We start from the raw sequence: 24,083 nt of genomic DNA, 5'->3' as shown, positions 1-24,083 counted from the left end.
TTTTAATACTCTTTCAAATTGTCCCATTGAGTGGTTTTGTTTGAAAATAAATTCTATTTGATTTAAACAGTAAGTAGAAGACCCCATTTTTTATTTCCAGGAAAATTAGGATTTAAAAAAGGAAAATAATGTAAAAATGTGATTACAGAGATTACATCCTGCATCTCCAGTTTTATCAGTGATAGGAAGATGGCAAAGTGGCAATATATACGATACTCTAAAGAGCTCTGGTAATTCCTTCAGATATTTCTATTTAACTCACTGCAGAAGATAAACATTTGCTAATTACTGTTTGAATCCAAACAATAACTGCCAGCAACTGTCAGCCCAGAGAGGGAATGTATCTAACAACAGATTTCTTTGAAAAAGCAATAACAGAGATATAAAGAATGTTGGTACATCAAAACTAAAAAAACAAAACAAAAAAACCCACCAATGAAAATACTCTGAACTAAGAAAGAAGATTGACCCCAATCAACCCACCCTGGAGAATTTTCTACCCATCAGTGCTTCTGTCGGTGAGTCAAATTCTAATGTTTTGTCATCTAGCACCTTGTTAGACTGGGAAAGCAAGGAATTTACATTCTTTGAGGAAAGAAGGCAATCTGAGACAAGGGAGGGAAAAGTACCGGTATATTAAATTTCCTCCATGGAAACTTATGTGGAGTTGCTATCTAAGAACTGTTTGTTAACAGTTTGGACTGTAATTTCAATTCATGACCAGTTGCTGACAGCTAATAACAAGAATGATGAGCTAAAATGTACTGCAATCAATTGTGACACTCTTGTTTTGCTAGTGAATGACCAAGATAAAATTACTATTAGTAATAAGGCACCCATTGTTCTTTTTCAGCTGGGGTCATGGAAGAGGTTTTTTTAATTTAAAAATCAAAATACATATTAAAAACCCCCTTCTGATTCTTCTGTTAAAAGAAGAGCAAAATATATACTTTTAAACTTGTCAACTGTTCTTCATTTGCCTTACATAGAAGACAAAGGCAAAGCAAAAAGATACTGCTGAAATTTGTATGTGGTAAAATTAAAGCTAACATTCCTAAAGACATTTACTCAGAATAAACCTAACTGAATTTATAGAATTTGATTCTAAATCAATATTTACACTGTAATTTTTTTTAAAGGAATTTTCAATTAAACAAAAGCTTTCTTAAAGTCTATTTACAATTTTACATGAACATATCTGTGCATACTGAATAATTTGAGTGCCTCATAACACTAAAGAGAATACCTTTTGATCCGGATTCCCCAGCTGGTCCTTTAGCACCTTGCGTCCCAGGGAGGCCTTTTTCTCCATGGATTCCCTTCTGTCCTGGCCATCCTTTGAACCCCATAGCACCGTTGAAACCTCCAATGCCAGGAGATCCTTTAGAACCTTGAATGAAAATTGTAAAACATGTTTAGGTTTACAGCCTTCAATAGAAATTTAAAGTACAAATTTAGCTTTCACAAAGGGGCTTTACAATAAGTGAAAATAATTCATTAGACCCTTGAAGAAGCTGTAGTGGCTGAGAAAGGAGTGGGTTTGTAACTCTGAGTAGAGATTTTATGCAGAAGTTGTTTTTACCTTTAAGACCTGGGAAACCAGGCATTCCAACAATTCCAGGGAGACCAGGTTCCCCAGCCTTTCCTTTAGTTCCAATAAAGCCCGGTTCACCTTTGTCCCCCGGCAGACCTTTCATCCCTACAGGACCAACTTTCCCTGCCTCCCCTGGTTCTCCTCTGACACCAGGGGTTCCTATTAAAAAAAACAAAGAGAGGTGTTTGATTAAAATATAGGCAGCAGTTATTATACAACAGTTGTATAGGTGCACAAAAGGCAACAGTAAGAACTCATTTGTCTGAAAAATAAGCAAAGGAAATATCTTCCTATAACTGACATTACAAATTAAACCTAAAAACCTTTTTTTTTATTAGGGGTCGGGTACTGTTTAATAAGCTTTAAGATGTGTGGACCGTAACTCCTAGAATTCCCGAGCCAGCTAGCTACTCCCAGCCAGCCAACTACTTCCAGCTAGCCACTCCAACTTTGGGATTTGAAGTTCACATAGTTCCAAGGCTGAAAAACAATGCTCTAGTGCAGTGGTTCCCAACCTTTTCTTGTTTGAGGCACAACCTTTTCTTGTTTGAGGCACCCTTGGAAAGCCTTTCAAAAGTTCCCGGCACCCTTATAAGGAAATAGATATTTAAAATCTCCGTAGCTCAAAAGTTCCCGGCACCCTCAAAAGATCTCACGGCACCCCTTAGTGCCGCGGCACACTGGTTGGGAACCACTGCTCTAGTGTAAACTATAAACCCGCACAAATTGGAGCTTCATTTATTTATAGGATTTTTTAAAATCTGTTCTATAAAAAAAGAATAGGAAGTGCCAGTTATTTTCTACACACAGATATACATCAGATTTCTCACAGACCTCTTAATAATCTGAATATTTAAGTATTTAATTTAAATAATTATTTAATTAAATTCAGGAAATTTAGTTCCATTCTGTTTAATTGATGGTGAATAAAATAAACAGAACATAGAATCACAGATCTGGAAGGGACCTTGGAGGTCTTCTAGTCCAACCTCCTGCTCAAGGCAGGAGACTTTATACCAGCCTAGTCATTGTTCTGTCAATTATATAATTTAGGGGTTGGAGGTGGTGGGGTTTTTTCATGGCAGGAAAGTTTCAAAAATCTGAAGAACTGGTTTGAGTCTGATACAGTATTTCAGAAAATAGTTCAGTCTTAGAGAAAAAAAAATCACAGGCTATCTATTTCAAACTAGGATTCCAGTGAAATTTATGCCTCTTAGTAATTACAATATGATGACAGAAATTGCTACAGCTTTTTTGCCTTTTAAAAGCATGGAATGAAATTTGCTAACCCTACTTGACTAAATTTAAGGGGGAAAAACCCACAGAGATATTTGAGCTATGGCTTTTTAAGCGTCTGCAAAGACCTTTCTTACTCTCCAGTGGAATGACAATGAAACAGCTGAGGAGTGATCTGATCAGTGTGCCCACAACATTTATCTGAGAACAAGAGGAGGGTTATTTGGCTAGCCATTTGGTTGGGTGATAGGTGCTGAAAAGATCTGCAAGAACCTAAATGAATAGGGAGACAGTTTAAATCTTTTTGTCACTGCATTTTGAGATAGGGTAGACACCAAGAGTGCAGGCAGGCAGATGTAGAGGCTACCTTGATATGTTGGGATGTGTGGGAGAGGAAGAATAATTGAATAGGGAAAGGCTTGGTATGTCTGCATGTGTGTGATACGAAGGGGGGATGCAGAGGCTGCTAGATTGCTGCCTACAGGAAAAACAGAAAGTGATGACGCTGTACAGATCTTTTGTGGGGGAAGTACTGGAATAATTTCTCACCAACAAATCCTTGTGAGCCTTTTCTACCCAGGGACCCTTGCTGGCCTGGGAGTCCAGGAAATCCAAATGTTGCTGGTGGTCCTTGGATACCGGTTGGTCCAGTGGGCCCAGGAAACCCTGGATTCCCTTTGGATCCAGGTAAACCAGGGAAGCCATCTCTTCCTAACAGAAGGAGATAATAAGTAAACAGTCATGATTTAGAGAACTTAAATGTACAGGCATAGCACTGAATTCTTACTAAATTAATTAAACTAGTACTTTGCCTAAGACAACACCATAAAAAAAAAAACCTGGGAAAGTCATTCTGAAAATTTGTGCTGGTGTCAGTCCAGCCATGATTACTGGAGTTCTCCCCAGAAACCACAGATAAGTGCTGAGGATGCACCCTGTGCATTATGCACTCAGAACATTGTCTGTCTATGAGGCTATCTTGTCATTGGAGCTATACCCCATGGCTCCTTGCTTATTTTATCTTGCTCCAGAACCCGTAGAACCTTAGCATCCCAGTGGTTCCTGCAATACCCAGCTCTGTCTTTTCTCTTTATTCTAATGTATAAGGCCCTCCTGCACCATTTCTTTCTCTTATTAACCGTTATGTAATCTAAGACAGAGTTACCTTTAATTCCTGGTAAGCCTTGATCTCCTCGTGAGCCTTTTGCTCCTGGGAATCCAGGTGGCCCAGGGTCCCCAGGAAAGCCTGGTGGTGCTCCTAGAACATCACCTGTAAGCCCCTTTTCCCCAAGGAGGCCTGGCAAACCTGGCAAACCAGGATTTCCTAGAAGTCCTCTTTCCCCAGGCATCCCTGGGGCACCTCTGCTTCCTCTGGGTCCAGTGAATCCTAAGCAAAACAGAATGACATTGATAATAAGAATCAAACTTTGATCAATTAACAGTGAATTACATAAAATATGGGGAAAATATTAAAATAACCAGCAACATGAGTATTATTAATCAAGTGAACGTTTATTCCCATTAGTTTCTTTGGGAATATAGTAATTACTAAAATATCTCATTTGCATATCAGTACACCTAAATATTAATAATCTGTTATATGAATATTTCCTGGACATGATTTACAAAAAGTTTTGCTATAAAGGTCTGATCAAGTACAGTCCAATAACAGAGCATTTTTTCATTTTAATTGGTCCATCAGATTAAAATTTTCTCAGTGCTGCCCTCCTTTGTTTCCTGAACATGTGAACCGTAATCTGTTGGCACTATAAGATATCCTTATAGTTAAATTAATTTGCTTAAAAAAAAAATACATGCATTTAATGGGTGCGAATGGAGTTTATATTAGTCAGACTCTGTTACAGCTGTATATTCTTGCATTATATTAAGAAATTAATAATTAGTACCACAAATACATCTCTGAAACTTATCTTAGAATTTGAAAAAAGTAGAAACAAAATTTGCCCCTGCGTATTCTTTCATTCCTTGATCACCCAGGTTTTTTAACACATGGATACACATGGATACACATGTTTAATTTAAGGAATTGGAAAATAAAATCCATAGGATTAATTAATGATTTTCTTTATGGTAAACCTATTTCTGTTAAAAATATTCTGAAGAAGAATTGATCACTAGTTACAACTAACTTTCAAACATATTTCTTTTTAAATTCATGGGGTTATGCAATTAAAATATTTTTCATGTTCGAAGAATGAGATATACCACAACATTTAAAATCAAAGATATTTCTATAATTTTATATAAAACTCTCGCATTAAATAAACAGGTTTTTAAAAATATGAGAAGATTTAAAATATTAATTCAGTGGATTAGTTTGGACCTTCTTATATTGTATAATAATAAATTTTACTTTAGCAAATAATTGCTGACTATAAAAATAATTAATACATTAATTTAACTTTTTCTAGATAGTGTTGAAAGTAATCAACTTGATGTCTATTACTATCTCTGGTTGGCAATATCTAATTCTTCTAGGTTGAATATTTTTTGGAAAAGGGGAAATATGCACCAGCCTATATGAATTAATTATAATGTTTTATTGTCTAGCCCCAAGGAGGGATTTTCCAAATATTATGAGAGGATACTCTTCTCCCTCATAGTAGGCAAAATTGCTCCCTAGTGCAGGGGACACTTCCTCTCCACATCACATACAAAATAAATGTTCAGGACATTTGTGAAAAACTAAAGAAATAAAAGAAAATAACATGGCTTCCAGTCAATCAGCTATTATATGGATGCTGAAGCAAAAAATATAGTTGCTATTATTAATACATAATCTTTAGATACTATTGGAAATCCCCATATTTTCTAAGAACAGGAATACTCAATAAGGATTTAATTTCTGTGTCAGGAGAAAACCAGTGAATTGTTGGGGAGTTAACATCTCTCTGACCGGTCGCAGACGGTGTTGGCAGGGGGGCAGAGATCGACTGTGAGGCACCTCATATGTGGGGTGCCGCAGGGGTCGATTCTCTCACCCCTCCTGTTCAACATCTATATGAAGCCACTGGGTGAGATCATCCGTGGCTTTGGGGTGAGTTATCAACTGTATTCTGATGACATGCAGCTGTACTTTTCCACTCCAGGCCACCCCAACGAAGCTGTCGAAGTGCTGTCCCAGTGTCTGGAAGCTGTACGGGTCTGGATGGGGAAAAACAGGCTGAAGCTCAACCCCTCCAAGACAGAGTGGCTGTGTATGCCGGCATCCTGGTACAGTCAGCTGCAACCACGGCTGACTGTTGGGGGTGAGTCATTGGCCCTGATGGAGAGGGTGCGCAACTTAGGCGTTCTCCTGGATGGGCGGTTGTCTTTTGAAGAACATTTAACGACCGTCTCCAGGAGAGCTTTTTATCAGGTATGCCTGATTCGCCAGTTGCGCCCCTTTCTTGACCAGGATTCCTTATGCACAGTCACTCATGCTCTTGTTACCTCTCGCCTGGACTACTGCAATGCTCTCTACATGGGGCTCCCCTTGAAGGGCACCCGGAGGCTCCAGTTGGTCCAGAATGCAGCTGCACGGGTGATAGATGGAGCTGCTCGTGGCTCCCATATAACACCAATCCTGTGCAAGCTGCACTGGCTGCCTGTGGTCTTCCGGGTGCACTGCAAGGTGTTGGTTACCACCTTTAAAGCGCTCCATGGCTTAGGACCGGGTTACTTACGGGACCGCCTACTGCCACCGTTTGCCTCCCACCGACCCATGCGCTCTCACAGAGAGGGACTCCTTAGGGTGCTGTCAGCCAAGCAATGTCGGCTGGCGGCCCCCAGGGGAGGGCCTTCTCTGTGGGGGTACCAACCCTATGGAACGAACTTCCCCCTGGACTCCGACAACTTCCTGACCTTTGGACCTTTCGCCGTGAGCTGAAGACGTATCTATTTTTCCGTGCAGGACTGGCATAGAATTTTTAGATGTTATTATGGGTTTTAAATTTTTAATTGGTTTTTTAGGGTTTTAATTGTATTTTAAATTTGGGCCAAATTTTGAATAAGTTTTTTAGTTATTGTTTTATTTGTATTATGTTTATTGACTGTCGTTTTTATTTGGCTGTTAACCGCCCTGAGTCCTTCGGGAGAAGGGCGGTATACAAATTAAATAATAATAATAATAATAATAATAATAATAATAATAATAATAATAATAATAATAATAATCATCATCATCATCATCATCATCATCTCCTTTTAAAAACCTTATTTTTAAAATACCTAATTAGAATTAGAGTTCTTTTCCCAGTGGGTCTGTTTAAGCTGTGATTCGCCAGCTAAAGAGTAGCTCTTTGCTACTCCTCAGACGAATATACTTGCCCAGTCTGGTATAAATCAGCACATGCTGGAAAAGTACACATTGCTCTGAATGAAGCTGGCATAATTATTACTGGATGCCTTAAATCACCTCTGTAGATAAGATCTACCACCTAGCTGGCATTGCCCTGCCTGCCTGTTGTTTGGCAGAGAAGCAGCAGCATACGGACAGAGTGTCAGGCCTGGAAACCTACGGCCTAGTATGGCCTGACACAGAGACTTAAATCTTCTATATCTAGACAACACCATCTCTATGGCCTACAACCATCTTATCAAAGATTAAAATCCAGGAAGGGCTTCCTTAGGTCGATGGAAGACTTTGAAGAATTTGAAAGCAGAGTGGATCTATGGAAAGCTACAAAGAACCAACACTGGATGGAGCCAATGGAGGAGCTGGCACCTGGGTCTGACAAAAGCTGGGAAGTATGGAAATCGCTGAATAGACTGCGCATGGATACAACAAGATACAGAGACACTCTGAACAAATGGGGCTACCCGGTGGCTTCTGCCCTTTGTGATTCTGATGACATGCAGACAACAACACATATGTATGCTTGCCCTTTGGGTCCTGATCAGTGTACACTTGAGGACCTCATGGCAGCATGACAGAACACCATTAATGTTGCTAGTTTCTGGGCAAGAGCTGTTTAATTTGTATATATTTTAATCTTGCATTTTAAATGTTGTGCCATATAGTATGCCTTATTTTAATTGTGATGCATCTGACACAAACAAACAAACCAGCTAAAGGGTGAAATATAAATCCTATCCAAATATTTAAAATATCTGCAAGTAAATGTTAGTTTTACAGTACCTGCTGGACCTGCTGCACCTCCACGACCTTGATCCCCTTGAAGTCCTTTCAGTCCTTGAGATCCATTCAAACCAAATTCACCAGGAATCCCTTTTGCACCCTTTGCACCTATGATTTGAAGATGTAATATGTATATTTTTAATTAAAAAAATTAATTAGAAGAAGGAAAACTAACTGTGGTTGAATGTAGTCCTGTTTTCCAAGTGGGAGGGAGTGTGTTCTAGAAGAGCAAAAGACTGCAGGGTTTAGATAGTTTGTGTGGAAGAAAGAGAGTTAAAATGGCTCCCCCTTAGGAATTCTCAGAGTATATATTCCGTCCAATTACCGGCTTTCCAATTACCGGCTTCCAAATGCAGAAAATTGGACAGGGAGAACAGAGTCCAGTTTCCCTGTACCCTACCACCGTGACATCACTATGGAAGTCCCCTAACAATCTTAATCTTAAATTCATTCACATATTGTCATAGGCTTTGATTTCTCTTCAATCTTCTTTGCCCCATCACAGAAGCTTGTTTAAGGCTTTAGCAAGCCTCTTTTGTAAATCTAATTAAAATATATTATCAAGACCATTCTCTTGTCAGAGACTTCTGACAAGAAGTGGGATCGTGGTGGGATCAGACCCGCAAGGTGGGTCTCCACGCTCCTTGCTAAGTTTCTTCCTGTTTGTGGGCTCCCGAGGGAGCCAAAGCCACCCTGTAGGGGCGGTGAACCAAAGGGAGGTACCCTGTGGGGTTGAGGAAAATTGCAGCTCTCTTGTCTTTTTCCCTCTCAGCGACAGCAAGAAGAAGAGGCAGCTAAAGATGGCTGCTACAAGCTGGGACAACTGAAGAACAACTAAGACTGGTGCTGGATAGAAGTAGGTGAACAGTGTTGGAACTGGGGAAGAGGATTTTTCTTTTGGTCTAAATTTAACCCCAAGAAACAATCTAGAGCTATTTGCTCAGAACTTTGTGTTAAAATGGCATCTAAGCATTTTGGGGCATTCAGAGGAAATACCTGACTGAAAATGAAGGCGCAGGAGAGTAAAATAATAGATTTTGAAATAAATAGAAAATTGGACTCCTAAATTTGGAAGATGTGGTACTGGGAAGGCATTTAATTGCTGGAATTATTTACTCATAAACCTTATTCTACTTTTATAACTTTTTATAACCAAAATGACAATGGACGATGGACTAGTAAATTGAAATTTAAATGGAGAGTGCCACCTGCTGACAAAAGGAAAAATTGCAACCTATATGAAGAACAGTGACAATGCCCATTGACTACCCTATGACTACTGAGACCCAAATATGAAAATGAGGACGCTATTCCATTAAAGAGACACTTGAATGTTATACTAGAAAATTGAATCTGTAAAGGGGATTTAAAGGGGCTTTTGATAACCTCTGGGACTAATTCAATGGAACTGATTGTTAACCTATGGGACATAAAGAACTGCACTCCTTGAAGGGTAATTTAAAGACTGAATAAATTGTTCTTGGACTTCTGGATAAAAATTGAGTTTTTTAAAACAAAACAAGATACTTAAGAAGAAAGAAATGAGTGGAATTACTTTTTCAAAATACAAAAGACATCATGGAGAAAGGATTTAAGGAGATTATAGAAAAAATGGAAAATGCTATACGAGGGGTGATGAGTAAAGATCAAGATGCCCAGGAAAGGGAGGAGTCAACAGAAGAAATGAAGAAGGAAGAAGACAAAGAGGAGATAACAATGAAACTAATAGTGATTGATGAATTAAACCGGGGGAGGGGAATATATTAAGAGAGTGGGAAGATATGTTTGAAAGGAAGACAGGGGCCTGGATAGAAATTTTAGAGATTAGGCAGTGGAAGAGGGTAGAGGTTGGAGGAAGACCTAGACTGAACATCCAAAAAACCAAACATAGATAGAGACAAAGATTTAAGAGAGGAATTCAGGAGGCAAGTAAAAAAAAAAAAAGCATAGCAAGTAAAGTATTGAAGCGGGCAAGATTCAATGGATAGATGATTTCCTTTTGTTGTTATTGTATTGATTTGCTTTTCCTTTTTCCTATCTTTCTTTTAAAGCATAGCAATTAAAGTATTGAAATGGGCAAGAGATGATGGATGGATGATTTCTCTTTTTTGTTATTTTGAGTTGCTTTTCCCTTTCTCTCACTCCCCTTTCCTTTCCTATTTTTCCTTTTTTTTTTTTAGGTAGGTGACATGATTAGAAGTTAAGATAGGAAAGAAAGAAAAAGTCTCTTAATAAAGGGTGATATGTTTAAAAGTTAGAATAAGTGATAGAAACAAGAAAAGGGGAATATTAGTGTATACATTTTTATATGATAAAATGAAAGTAAAAAGAGAAAACATGGAATAATTGAACAATGATAGACTATAACTCAATACAAGTGTGTATTATTATTAGAAATACGTAAGCTGATTGAATGTAATTATTATCTTTAATCAGATTAGTTTTATTTGTATTAGAATACAAATGATCACGCTTTGATTTGATATTTTTATTTTAAAAAAAGGGAAAGAAAGACAATTAACTTGATTTATTGTTTGTCCTTTCCTTTTAATTTTTAAAACTTCTTTTGTATATTCAGTAAAGAGTCTTTATCTGGGTTGTTCACTTGGTCTGTCACTTGTATTTCCACTTGTATTGTTTTAATCCATACTTTTAAAAATCCAGTATTTCTGTTTCTACTATTTCTGTATAAGATAAGATTTGTTTCACATCTGTTGGACATAATCTATCCACAGAAGCAGGTTGTTTACATTATGGCTACTAATTTCTGACTCCAATTTCCAATGTCTACTTCAGTATTTTCATTGTTATAACATTTTGCATTTTATAGGCTGGCATTTTTTCTTTTCCTAAAATATTTAGTCACTTCTATTGTGTAATTTTTAAATCATGAAATTACTTATCTGTTATGTCTTCTAAAAACAAATCACAACTATTTACTGCAAGAAGCTGTTTGTTCTTTATAATTAATTTCAAAGTCTTATTGTAAAATATTTCAATATTCCAAATTTATCTTGACCCTTAATCCATCTATTACTTTCTAAGATCAAAATCCTATTTTGCTTTTTGTTGTTTATTTCAGATTCTTTAATCTTATAATTAATTTTTTTTTGTTCAGAGCTGAAGGTTTACCCTATGAAGGTTTTTCAAACTTGGCATTCGGAAGGTCTTTATTAGCTTTAAAATAGTATTTTCTGAAAGTGACTAGGAAATGAGATTTACAAATTTAGTGTCTTTTAAAAGGCTTTGCCGTGGTTGTAAGCAAGATGTAGATGATTTCCCATCCTTTCTTTATCTGGAGAGATTCTAAGGAACCAGTCTACTCTCTGGATCCTTGGTTGTCAACTCTGTTTTCACAGAGTCATCTTTAGTTTGTCATACTTTCTCCAGACGTTCCAGTAATATTTCTTAATTGCATTTTGCTATAATGAATAGTCATTTTGATTCAGAAACAGATGGCATATTTTAAAGGGATTTAAAATGAAAAATATTATCCTTTGGGGAAAAAAATACTTTGAAACCAATACAAAAGATTTTCAATTCTGTTGAAATATTACGGACATAAAGAATTTGACATGTTAAGTAAGTTAAGAACAGGTTTGTCTACTTGAAATAAAAACAGGAAGTACTATATTATTGATTACAAAGAAAACATCAACAATGATTACATTTGTCAACTGAAAATTCTGAGTTCTTACAAAATAATAATTGACAGATCAATATGGAAGTTAATTTTTTTAATTAAGTAAGCTAGATTTGATCTCCATTTACAGGTGGATTTTAACAACCATTCATTCAACATCTGAAACAATGCTGAACAAATGGTACTTAGCGTTCCAGCTGCCATAGCATTCCCATAGTCATGTGACTGTAACCTGGGTGCTTAGTTTGTGCCCATCTGTGACCTTCTTTAACATCTTCCAACAAGGGGAATCATGTGATGTTGCATTTTATGAGTACATTGCTTAGTGATAGCGTTCCAGTTGCAACTGCAGTTTTTAATTGAGGATTACTTGTACAGTATTGTTTTGGAATAATTATTACAGTTAAGAAAAATTGGCTGAAATTATTCTCGCTATGTGAATCATGGTACTATTTGATTCTTTAAAAAAAGCATACCTGGTAGTCCAGGCAATCCTGGGTATCCCGGAGCTCCTTTTGGGGCCATAACACAGCTAGTCCCTAAAAACAAAAATACGAACTGAAAAAACCAAACATGCTGATGGTTCCTTAAAGCCTAATAAATGAATTATGGCAAAGGTTTTGTTAGCTTAGAGCCCACATTGTCTGTTGAGTAAGCAAAACAATTTTACTCTTTTAATACAATTACTTTAGTGTTGCTTCTGAATTTTTAATAATTGTGCAAAGCATATTTTGTTAAATGGAATTTGTGAAATTAAAATGTATAAAAAGAGTTTTGAAATAATTTTCTTGTCTCAGAGTTTTCTTGTCACTTAAATTTTTTGTCTTCTGGGAGAAGAAACATTCACTTAAATAAAAGTATATAGTTCATTTTTGAATAATCATGTTTGGTTCATTTTACCTGGATGAATTGATTCTGTTCTATTATCTCTAAGAAAGCGGTCCTCTGTTTGCCCACATTCTATAAAAAAAGAAGAAGCAAACAAACAAGAATATCTAATTTGTTTAAGCCATTATCAGGCACCAAACTATAATATTCAATTAGACTATACCTTTGAATCCATCTATAAGAATTCAGTGGATCAATTATTTATCTGATGCAATTCATTCATAAGCAGGAAAAGCTGCCAAAGTATTCAAAATATAGGAGATGGACAAATGAAGCAACGTTACATAAGGAGGTCTATAAAAACTATATGGCCAACACCTTTATATCGCAAAGTAGAAGGGACACTGTTATTCTATTAATCCTAATTCCGGAACAATTTCATCAAATATTCTTGTTGCTAAGATTCGGTGATTTATTAATTATAGCATCCACCTCAGAGATTAATTTCCAGTTCACTGAGACAGAAATTCCCTGTCAGCCTTTCCATTGTTCACTTGCTTTAAATATCAAAAGAATGCCCTTGGAAAAGCCTACAACTTTTCTACAAGCAGAACAAATGAAAGATCTAAAAGTGAAATGCAAATATTATATATCATCTATCTATCTGTCTGTCTGTCTGTCTGTCTGTCTATCTATCTATCATCTATTTTTGGTTTATGTGTGTGTGTGTGTGTGAGAGAGAGAGAGAGAGAGTGAGAGTGAGAGAGAATTTTAACTTTAGACAAAAGCTTATAATATTAAAATTAAAATACTTGTGTATTTTGTTTCTTGAATTTGTCTGGCATGAGTTGAGTCAAGACTTTATCATTAAATATGACCAGAAAGTAATAGACACATGGCAACAGTTAGAACCCAGTTCTAAGAACAACAGATACTGCAGTTTTATTCCTGAGATATTGGTCTTGGTTGTTGGCCTTAAACGACCAGCTGCTTTGGCCATCAAAATAAGCTCTTTGCCAGCCAAGTATCTCCAATACTATCAAAGCTTATCTGTTCTTTCTAGCTGACAAAGACCCTGATGTATGGTACCTTTCCAGATTGCCTGATTTTGTGCCACCATTTGTGTGATCCATCCTATTCTAGTATAAATGTAGGTGACTGCAACTGTAATCTGTATTACTGTTTGTTTATGTTATGAATTTTGTTGTATTTTATGTGTATTTTTTAGTTTTATTATTTATAGGTTTATGTAATTTTGTTGTAGTGTTTTCTGGCCTAAAGACCATAATAAAGGTTTTAGTGTGATTACAAAGCTTCAAGAAGTACCACCAGGAATTTAACCCAATCTCCCCATACACCAATGATTAGGTTAGTGTACATAGCATTTTAATCAGCCATTAGGTTAACATACGTAATTTGATTTCTCTAATGAGAAAAGGACTATGAAAAATGCTCTTTCCTGGCAGTCACCAGACTCTGGAAACAGTCAAGCCAATTCAAGCTTGGGATATTCCAACTTTTTAAAGTCTTTGTTTAACAGTCAGATTTGAATATTCAGCTATATATAATGCTCTTCTTCACTACAAACTGTAGAAAATACTTTTTTTAAGTGCATAACATAATATTTTTCTATTGGTTTTAGTATTCTGTTACTGTGTTGTATAAAATGTATACAGTAGTTTTCTGCTGACTTTGTTTCTACTGCTTTTGGTCTGAGGAATTAGGAAAACAATACAATGGCTGGAATATAGGTTTTTTGGCATATCGTGATGGGCTGTCTGCTAAAACAAAGCAAGGTTATGGCATACACTTGAAAGAAAAGTTTTTTTATTTTTTACTCTGCAGATAGATTTCTATTGGATTCATGTATATTGATACAAACTTCAAGGTGAATCTGTGAAGTCCCAGCTAAAAATGATATGAAAAGTATAACGGTCTATTTTCATTTATTAGATCTAACTTTATACCACTTTTCATTTTGTGGTTGCTGTTAAGTTCGGGAAGTAACGAGGCTGGAGACCAGGGTAGTGACAACAGCTCTTTAATATAGGGTGAACCCAGCAACAGGCTGGGCGAAAACCCTCTCCTTTTATATAGTTCTGTTGGAGGTTTTGACCAATCAGCAACGTGCTGATTTCCCGCTCAAATATTTAAAGGTACAGCATTAATACATAACACTCCTCCCCTCCCAGAAAACACTTTGCCTCTATTTACATAATTATTTACATGTTATTTTTCGACGTAGTCACGCAAATAACCTGGGCGTCTCCTAGTCCTTTCTGACCTGCGCGGTTCAGTTCTGGGTGGTGTTTTGAGCTGGTCGGAGGGGCTGTTTTCCTCCCAGCTCTTTCTCTGGGCCATCGGGCTCCGGATTATTGGCCGACTTTTTCTTGGCCATCCGCCTTGGATTACTTTTTGAATTTCCTGCTGTTTCCCTCGGGAACCTGATGGCGTCGCTGGAACTCTGGGACCTCAGCTAAGTCTTGCGCCTCCCGGTCATTGTCAGCTGTGGATTCAAATTGGTATTGATCATGATATGTTTCATTTGGTTCAGTTTGGTCAGTTATTCGCTTCCTTAACTGATCTATGTGGCGCCTCCACACTCGGTTGTCGGGTAGTTCTACCACGTATGACTTTGGGCCAGTTACTTTAATTATTTGTCCTGCGAGCCAACTAGGGCCGCCCCCATAGTTTCGGCCCACACCTGGTCGCCTATGCTCATTTCCTTGTCTTTCTAATTTTCCTTTGTAACCCTCTGGTGTGTAATGGGGATTCAAACGGTCCAGTGGGCACCGGAGTTTCCGTCCCATTAGCAATTCGGCTGGGCTTTTCCGTGGCCGTGCTTGGGGTTCTGTGCTGGATTGCTAGGAAAGTCTATTTTGTTTGCCAGTCACCTGGCTTTAGCCTGGACAATGCCTCCTTAGCGCCCGGACGGAACGCCTGCAAGGCCATTCGACGCAGGGTGGAAAGGCGCAGAGAGGGCATGTCGGATGCCTTCCTCTGCCAGGTATTCTTCAAACTGGGCTGCCGTGAATTGAGGCTCATTGTCGGACACCAGAGTGTCCGCAACCCGTGAGTTGCGAATAGGTGGCGCAGGGTTGCGATTACTGCTTCGGCCGTAGTGGATTTCATGAGTATGATCTCCAACCATTTAGAAAATGCATCCACAACCACTAGGAATGTTTGGCCGTGAAAGGGCCAGCAAAATCAATGTGGATTCTTGACCAGGGCCCTTGGGGCTTTTCCCATTCTCTGACTGGGGCCGTTGGGGGTAGAGGTCTGGATTCTTGGCAAGCCTGGCATTTCCTACCCTCTCAGCAATCTCTGCGTCCATGAGTGGCCACCATACATAGCTTCTAGCTAACCCTTCATCCTTACGATCCTGGGTGACCTCGTGGAGGAGGTCCAATACCTTTCCCTTAACTTTTCAGGAATTATTACACGATCACCCCATAACAGGCACCCCTTGAGCCGAGAGCTCATCTCGTTTTTTAACAAATTCTTTGCACCTTTCGCCCGCCGCAGCGGGCCACCCTCTCTGTACCCAACCGAGTACAGTCCTTAACACAATGTCCCGGTATGATGCCCGAGCCACTTCCTTAGATGTGACTGGGCCAGAGTCCAAGGAGTCAATAAGTAGGATGGGTGTCCCTGGAGTGGGGTCTTCGGTCGCCCCAGGTAATGGGCATCGGCTTAATGCGTCTGCGTGCCCCACTTCTTTTCCTGGTCGATGTTGCAGCTTGTACGAATAAGCGGCTAAGAATATAGTCCATCGGGTCAATCGCGGCGAAAGTGCCACAGGCGTTGGGCGGTCGCCAGCCAGTATTCCTAGTAGCGGTCTGTGGTCAGTCACGATTTCGAAATTCCGCCCAAATACATACTCGTGGAATTGGCCCCTGATACAATGGCTAGTGCTTCTTTGTTTAACTGGCTGTAGTTCCTCTCTGGGGAGGACATCGTTCTCGAATAGAACGCTATAGGGGCTTCTGTACCGTTTGGAAGTCTATGGCTGAGTACAGCCCCACCCCATAAGGGAGGCATCGCAAACCAGCACTAGGGTAATGAATCGTGATATTGGATGAGCAGGCTATCACTTGAGAGCAGGTTCTTTACTGCTTCAAAAGCCCTCTTTTCCGACTTTCCCCAAGACCAAACAGTATTTTTCCCTAAGAGCCTATGCAGCGGTTCCGCAACGGTTGCGTTGTCCGTTTAAAAGACCGCGTAAAATTAACCAATCCAGGAATGCCTGCAGCTCTGCTTTGTTTTTGGGCGCTGGAGCCTTCCTAATTGCCTTAACCTTGCTCTCAGTAGGGTGAATTCCTTTCTTGTCTATCCGGTAGCCCAAGAAATCGACGGATTCGACCCGATCTGGCATTTGTTTGTCTTGACTTTTAATCCGGCTGTCCGGAAAATGCTCAAGACCTTTCTTAACCGCTCCCCCAATTCCTCCATGTTTTCCCCTGAAATTAGGACATCATCGAAGTAGGGAACTACCCCTGGGAGCCCCTGCAGTAGTCGTTCCATCAGGTTTTGGGACAGCGCTGGTGGCACTCTGACCCCAAACTGTAATCGGGATCACTTGTAGGCGCCCCTGTGCGTACAATCGTTTGGGCTTCGCCAGCGGGCGCCTACTGGCAGTTGTTGGTAGGCTTGGGCCAAGTCTAACTTTGCAAAGACTTGCCCTTGCCCCAAAGAGTGCAATAAGTGTTGCACCACGGGAACCGGGTAAGCGCTTTTCTGTAAGGCTTTGTTAAGCGTCGCCTTGTAGTCAGCGCAAATTCTAATTGACCCGTCCGGTTTTATGGGGTGACGATTGGCGTCCCACTTGCGTGATCGACTGGCACCAAGATCCCTGATTAATGAGCTTATCCAGCTCCTTATCAATTTTGGTTTTACGGCAAAGGGGACTCTCCTCGCCTTAAGCCTAATGGGGGCTACCTGGGGGTCTAAGTTGAAGGAAATAGGGGTCCCCTTGTACTTGCCCAGGCAGTCCTTGAAGACATCTTCGAACTCGTTAAAGAGAATGTCTTTCAGGTTACAGTCACTCTTGTAGATGCCAGTCACTCCCATGCCCAGGGCACGAAACCAGTCTAGTCCCAACAGACTGGGCAGAGTTCCTTCGACGATCGTGATGGGCTGTCTGCTAAAACAAAGCAAGGTTATGGCATACACTTGAAAGAAAAGTTTTTTTATTTTTTACTCTGCAGATAGATTTCTATTGGATTCATGTATATTGATACAAACTTCAAGGTGAATCTGTGAAGTCCCAGCTAAAAATGATATGAAAAGTATAACGGTCTATTTTCATTTATTAGATCTAACTTTATACCACTTTTCATTTTGTGGTTGCCATGTCTCATGCTTTTTGTAACTAGCCCTCTTCCTCCTAGCAGCCATTTTGTGATCATATTCATCTCAGGTCCCCAGATTTCCAAATGTGCTCTAACTAGTTGGAGATTGAAGAAAGTACCTGTCTGAGCAGGAGGGCCTGGGGGGCCAGGAGGGCCTTGAAAGCCAGGGTTTCCATATGTGCCAGGGTCACCTCTAGGACCACGATATCCCTTTGGACTGGGCAAACCCACACCAGGCAGACCAGTTTCACCAGGAAAACCTTTTGGGCCTGGTTGGCCTGCTCTACCAGGTTCCCCTCGTTCTCCTCTTATGCCATCACCCTGCAAAGAAATTTAAAATATTGTAAGCTTCCACCAGCTAAGCTGTTTCAGCACTAAATCACTTTCTTAACTTTCTCAGCTACCTTTTTACTGAGTTACCCAATTTCTATAAACAGGTAACTCCTATACCTGGCAATTGCTTACAGCATATATATCTTCATATCTCCAGTTGAATGGCTTCAGTGAGTGAGGAAATGTGGATAACAAAGGAAAAACTCCAAGTAGTAAGAACTGCTAGATTTTTAGATGGAGGGATAACTTAGAATCAAAATAGCTTAGAAAGCAGTCGCAAAATTGTTAGCAGAATATTTATTGCTAGTGACTTAATCTATGAAATCTCTGTGTAGCGCAAATAACTTGCAGCATTTTTCAACTATATTTAACCATAAAATGTCCAAATTGTCACATTCTCAGTGTGAGTCTATTAGTCACTGTGGAGTTATTTTTAAAATGTGCATGTTATGAATAAGGCTGGTTATTCCAACCAAATTTTTAGAACAAAATTATATTCCAATTGAAGCTTCCTAGTTGTCCTCAAGGATAACTGAAAATTCCCACCTGATTTCAAACTATTCCCATCCAGGAATGCTAAAACTTCTAAAGTGTCTAAAAACTGTGAAAACAGTAAAAGCAATCAATCAATAGTTGACCAAACTAGCTCAGAATGAATATTAAATCCCCAAGAATCACTGCCTTTGCCCTGCTAGGGTTCAGTTTCAGATCACTGGCCTGTCTTGTCCATTAATGAGTCCAACCAGCAGACTCAGCACTTTCAGGACTTGACTTGATTTCAGCCGTCAGGAGAAGTCAAGTGGAAGGAAGGCCATCAATGTTGTAAATTTCCTTTAGGATCTTGAGGGTTGAGCTAAACACCTGACTTACCCGAAGACCAGGAAATCCTGGTAAACCATCAATGCCATTCCTGCCTGGTAAACCATCTTCTCCATGGCTTCCTGGAGTTCCTGGGTCTCCTTTGGCACCTTGAAAACATGGTTTTATGGAGATGTAGCAAAAGAAGTCAATATATACACACAGTGGTTTAGTTTATATTTTAAAAATGTATCTAGATGTTTGTTACCTTTTGTGGTAACATATTGGGAATCCCCTTTTATCCCCTTTGGTCCAGATGGCCCAGGTTCACCAGGGAATCCCTATTGATGGATATTAAGAAAATTTAATTAATCACTCTAAAAACATATTGCAAAAGTGTAAGAAAAAGATTGTGTTACCTTTCGTGAGAACAAAATGCATTGAAGGTTGCAAAAGGAACGAAAGGGAAAAAAGTCATATAATTTCTCCCAATTTATTTATTTATTTATTTATTTATTTATTTATTTATTTATTTATTTATTTATTTATTTATTTATTTATTTATTTAATTGGATTTTTATACCGCCCTTCTCCCGAAGGACTCAGAGCAGTTTACAGCCAGGTAAAATAGAACAAGAATAAATACAAAATAAGAATCATATTTAAAAAACTTATTAAATTGGCCCAAATTAAAATATCATTAAAACAATAAAACCCCAATTTAAAAACTAAAATCCTACGCCAGTCCTAAGCAAATAAAAAGATATGTCTCGCGGCGAAAGGATTGAAGGTCAGGAAGTTGGCGGAGTCCTGGGGGAAGTTCATTCCAGAGGGTGGGAGCCCCCACAGAGAAGGCCCTTCCCCTGGGGGTCACCAGCCGACATTGCCTGGCGGACGGCACCCTAAGGAGTCCCTCTCTGTGAGAATGCACGGGTCGGTGGGAGGCAGTCGGTGGCAGTAGGCGGTCCCGTAAGTAGCCCGGCCCTATGCCATGGAGCGCTTTAAAGGTAGTAACCAGCATCTTGAAGTGCACCCGAAAGACCACAGGTAGCCAGTGCAGCCTGTGCAGGAGTGGTGTCACATGGGAGCCATGAGCGGCTCCCTCTATCACCCGCGCAGCTACATTCTGGACCAACTGGAGCCTCCGGGTGCTCTTCAAGGGGAGCCCCATGTAGAGAGCATTGCAGTAATCCAAGCGAGAGGTAACGAGAACATGAGTGACCGTGCATAGGGCATCCCGGTCAAGGAAGGGGCGCAACTGGCGAATCAGGCGGACCTGATAAAAACCTCTCCTGGAGACGGCCGTCAGGTGATCTTCAAAAGACAGCTGCCCATCCAGGAGAACGCCCAAGTTGCGCACCCTTTCCATCGGGTCCAGTGATTTGCCCCCAACAGTCAGCCGCGGCTGCAGCTGACTGTACTGGGGTGCCGGCATCCACAGCCACTCCGTCTTGGAGGGATTGAGCTTGAGCCTGTTTCTCCCCATCCAGACCCGTACGGCTTCCAGACACCGGGACAGTACTTTGATAGCTTCGTTGGGGTGGCCTGGGGTGGAAAAGTACAGCTGCATATCATCAGCGTACAGTTGGTATCTCACCCCAAAACCACTGATGATCTCACCCAGCGGCTTCATATAGATGTTGAACAGGAGAGGCGAGAGAATCAACCCCTGCGGCACCCACAAGTGAGGCGTCTCGGGGTCGATCTCTGCCCCCCTGCCAACACCGTCTGCGACCGGTCAGAGAGATAGGAGGAGAACCACCAATAAACGGTGCCTCCCACTCCCAAACTCTCCAACCGGTGCAGCAGGATACCATGGTCAATGGTATCAAAAGCCGCTGAGAGGTCTAATTAATGCAGGCTTGCATGCTTGTGTGCAGTCCTCTGTTGCAAAGAGACGACTTCAAGAAACTACTAAATTTATGCAAAGTTTATAGTAGGCTGAACACTGAAAAGATGATGAATTGACTAGTTTCACAACTGGATCTGGTATTTACGACTTTTTCTCATAAAAGATTCGTAGCACATTTTTTATAAATCCAAAGAATTAATGGAACTTCTACAGGGAAAACAGAGCTTTCAAGTGAAAGATCTACATATGAAACTCCATTGCTGCAAAGAACGTAAGTCCATTTATGAAGAACCTCACGTTTGAAAATATTTATGGCATAAATATACATAATAAATTGGGGAAATATTATATAATATTTTGATCTCTAAAATATACAATATTCCATTACAAAAAGATCATACCTTTCTACCAGGAAAGCCCGGAAGTCCATGGTAGCCTTGATCTCCTAATTCTCCTTTCTCCCCAGCATATCCTATTGGACCAGGAAATCCTGGAGGACCAGGTTGTCCTGCAGGACCCCTTCTTCCTTCGGTATGTTCAACACATTTGCAATCTCCTGTATCACCTACAAATATATATACATATGTGTGTTTGTGCATGCATAGTAACATTTACTTGCAACCATGGGTTTTTAGCAAAATTCATATAAAATTACAGCTATCCATATCAGCTGAATACATCCTTTCATAGGTACTTGCAAAGAAGATATTGCAAAGAATATTGCAAAGAAGACAACAAATATTGTGCCAATAAAGCAGGGCTACTATATCTAAGTTTAAAAACTGATAGGACCACTAGATGGAAGATACTGAAAATTTTGCAGCCTTGATTTGGTAATCTAAATATTATGACAAATCCCAGAGAAGAGCCAAATGGAGTGCCTGGAGGTCACATTTAGCCTGCTGACTGAAATCCCTGCTCTTTGCCTCGATAGACTTCTTATTCACAACAATTTCATAGCACCATGCATCTTATCTAAAGGTGTCATTCTGAATTCCTTGGGGTTGAGTTTTAATTTTGCGTAGTATTGAAATGTCCACTTTTACACACTTGAGATTTCACCAACACGCACCCGGAATCTCATGGAAACTTAAGCCTGTCTATGTGAGCATAGACTAGAATGGGAAAAATGTTCTTTCTTCAGCCAAGAGGTTTCCTTTTCAAATCCATAGGGCCCCTACCAGAAAATTTTCTGGAATTGGATGCTGAGGTTTCCTTATATATATTTATCTGTAATGTGTAGAGTCCAGCCATTTATTTATACACACCACACATCTTGCTTAAATTCATCCAGATAAATTGTTGCTGCCTCCCACTAGTAATTGAAATGATTTAGTATATTTAGAAAGCACTTCAAAGCTTTACAGCTTGTACAAACACAGCAATCTGCCATTTGTCTTAACAAGTTCTGTATGAGCCTGAAAAGAGATGCTGCTTTAATAAATTCTTTTAGTGAAGTTAATCAGACCTTTAAAGTAGCTGCATTCATTTCTGAACTATGCACAACCCTATATTTATCCTTATTATTTATTTACAGCATTTACTTATAAAATGATCATTAGGGAGCTTATAAGCAATACAATTACATGCATCATAAAAGATTACAGGTAGTCCTCAATTTATGACTATTTAACAATGGTTCAAAGTTATCACAATGTTGAAAAAGTGACTTAAGATCAGTCATCAAAGTTATGACTGTTGCATCACCTCCTCACAGTCAGGGATTGTGGTTGTGTGTCTGGGAACTGATCAGGGGTGAAATGTAAAATTTGTTACTACCGGTTCTGTGGGCGTGACTTGGTGCTGGTGGATAATGTGACTGGGTGGGCATGCCCAACTTTTTTTTACTTTTAAAAGTATTTTTTTCTACAACCTCTTTGGCCAAAGAGGTTGTAAAAAATGCTTTTAAGAGGTTCTGGCGATCAGGCAACTCAACTGGGATCATCAGAAGCCTTTAAAATCATTTTTTCTATACCCTCTTCGGCCGAAGAGGTTGTAGAAAAATGCTTTTAAAAGGCTCCTCTGGTGATCCCAGCTGAGTTGCCTGATTGCCAGAACCTCTTAAAAGCATTTTTTCTACAACCTCTTCAGCTAAGAGGTTGTAAAAAAATGCTTTAAAGGGATCTGACTATTTCAGCTGAGCCACGCAATCATCAGAGGCTTTTTTTTAATTTTTAAAAGCATTTTTTTGGCCGAAGAAAAAAATGCTTTTAAAAGAAAAAAACCCTCTGATGATCTCAGAGCTCAGCTGGGCATGGGCGGGGTGTGGGTGTGGGTAGGGATTTTTGCTACTGGTTCTCCGAACCACCCGCTGGCATCACTGCCGGATTGAGCAATCCTGTCCGAACTGGGAGTATTTCACCCCTGGAACTGACTCACATTTACAATGGTTGTAGTGATCTGTGGTCATGTGATTGCAATTTGTAGACCTTCTCAGTTAGCTTCTGACAAGCAAAGTCAATGGGGGGGGAGCCAGATTCACTTAATGATCACTTAACAACTACATTAAAATTAATCATAAAATTAGGTCTGGTCACATGATGACTTGTTTAACATCTGCATCATTTATCAATCAAAATTCCAGAACCAGTTGTGGTTGAAAGTCAAGGACTACCTATTTGTGAAATAACCAAATGTAGCCTACACTACAGTGGATCTAGCTGCACAAGCTTTCTTCCTCTGTGTTCTTCATCTGAAAATCTTTAGATGATTTTCATTGATTTTAACTCAGATCAATACAAAGAAGTCACACTAGCTATAATCAGTGGGAGAAAGTAATCAACCAGAAAATTTCCAGTTCTCAACAGATTTCATTGATTTCCATAGAAGATGAATAATTTTAATATGTCCTCTTACAATCTTAAACCTTAACAAGTTAATTTGATTGTGATAAGGAAGCAAATAAAATGCCTCACTTTTTCAAGGCAAGGAGGATTTGAGATGGGATTTTATGTTCTGCAAAATAGAATCTTCACTGATCTTTCCATCAAAATGATATGATGAGGCAAAATACACCACTTTGCTGCTTTCAGTTGGGAGTGTCAGGGCTGAGTGCTTTTTTTTTTTCATGTTAAGGAGTTTTCATATTTACTTCCAATGGAAGGTCAACATCCAGTGAGGGAATGGAGGATTTTATAAGTAAACCACTGGCTTAAAGGATTGTGCCATTGAAAGAAATTTGGATTCCTAGACCACAATCTATATTGTCCACAACAAAGACTTCTGGCAGAGGATGGACTGCACCTCACAAGAAGCAGGAAGAACATGTTTGGAAAACAGTTGGCTTGGCTTATCTGAAAGGCTTTAAA

General features: G+C 39.5%; 1 protein-coding gene across 2 annotated transcripts in view; it reads right to left on the bottom strand.

Moving 5' to 3' along the window:
- The window catches only part of COL4A2 (collagen type IV alpha 2 chain), a 217,425-nt gene that overhangs the window by 24,666 nt on the left and 168,676 nt on the right, over positions 1–24,083 (bottom strand). For both annotated transcript variants that reach the window (XM_058184419.1, XM_058184418.1), the window contains exons 22-32: positions 21,177–21,340; positions 19,192–19,264; positions 18,996–19,093; positions 17,912–18,113; positions 12,514–12,573; positions 12,090–12,152; positions 7,971–8,078; positions 3,996–4,217; positions 3,380–3,541; positions 1,583–1,753; positions 1,247–1,390 (exon numbers count right to left, since the gene is read on the bottom strand). In XM_058184419.1, coding sequence (XP_058040402.1) covers positions 1,247–1,390; positions 1,583–1,753; positions 3,380–3,541; positions 3,996–4,217; positions 7,971–8,078; positions 12,090–12,152; positions 12,514–12,573; positions 17,912–18,113; positions 18,996–19,093; positions 19,192–19,264; positions 21,177–21,340 — 1,467 coding nt within the window. The remainder of the gene's footprint in view (positions 1–1,246; positions 1,391–1,582; positions 1,754–3,379; positions 3,542–3,995; positions 4,218–7,970; positions 8,079–12,089; positions 12,153–12,513; positions 12,574–17,911; positions 18,114–18,995; positions 19,094–19,191; positions 19,265–21,176; positions 21,341–24,083) is intronic.

This window comes from Ahaetulla prasina, chromosome 1, assembly GCF_028640845.1.
Source record: "Ahaetulla prasina isolate Xishuangbanna chromosome 1, ASM2864084v1, whole genome shotgun sequence".
Lineage (NCBI taxonomy): Eukaryota > Metazoa > Chordata > Lepidosauria > Squamata > Colubridae > Ahaetulla > Ahaetulla prasina.
Note: the sequence above shows the minus strand (reverse complement) of the source record. Positions and strands in the feature narration are given on the sequence as shown.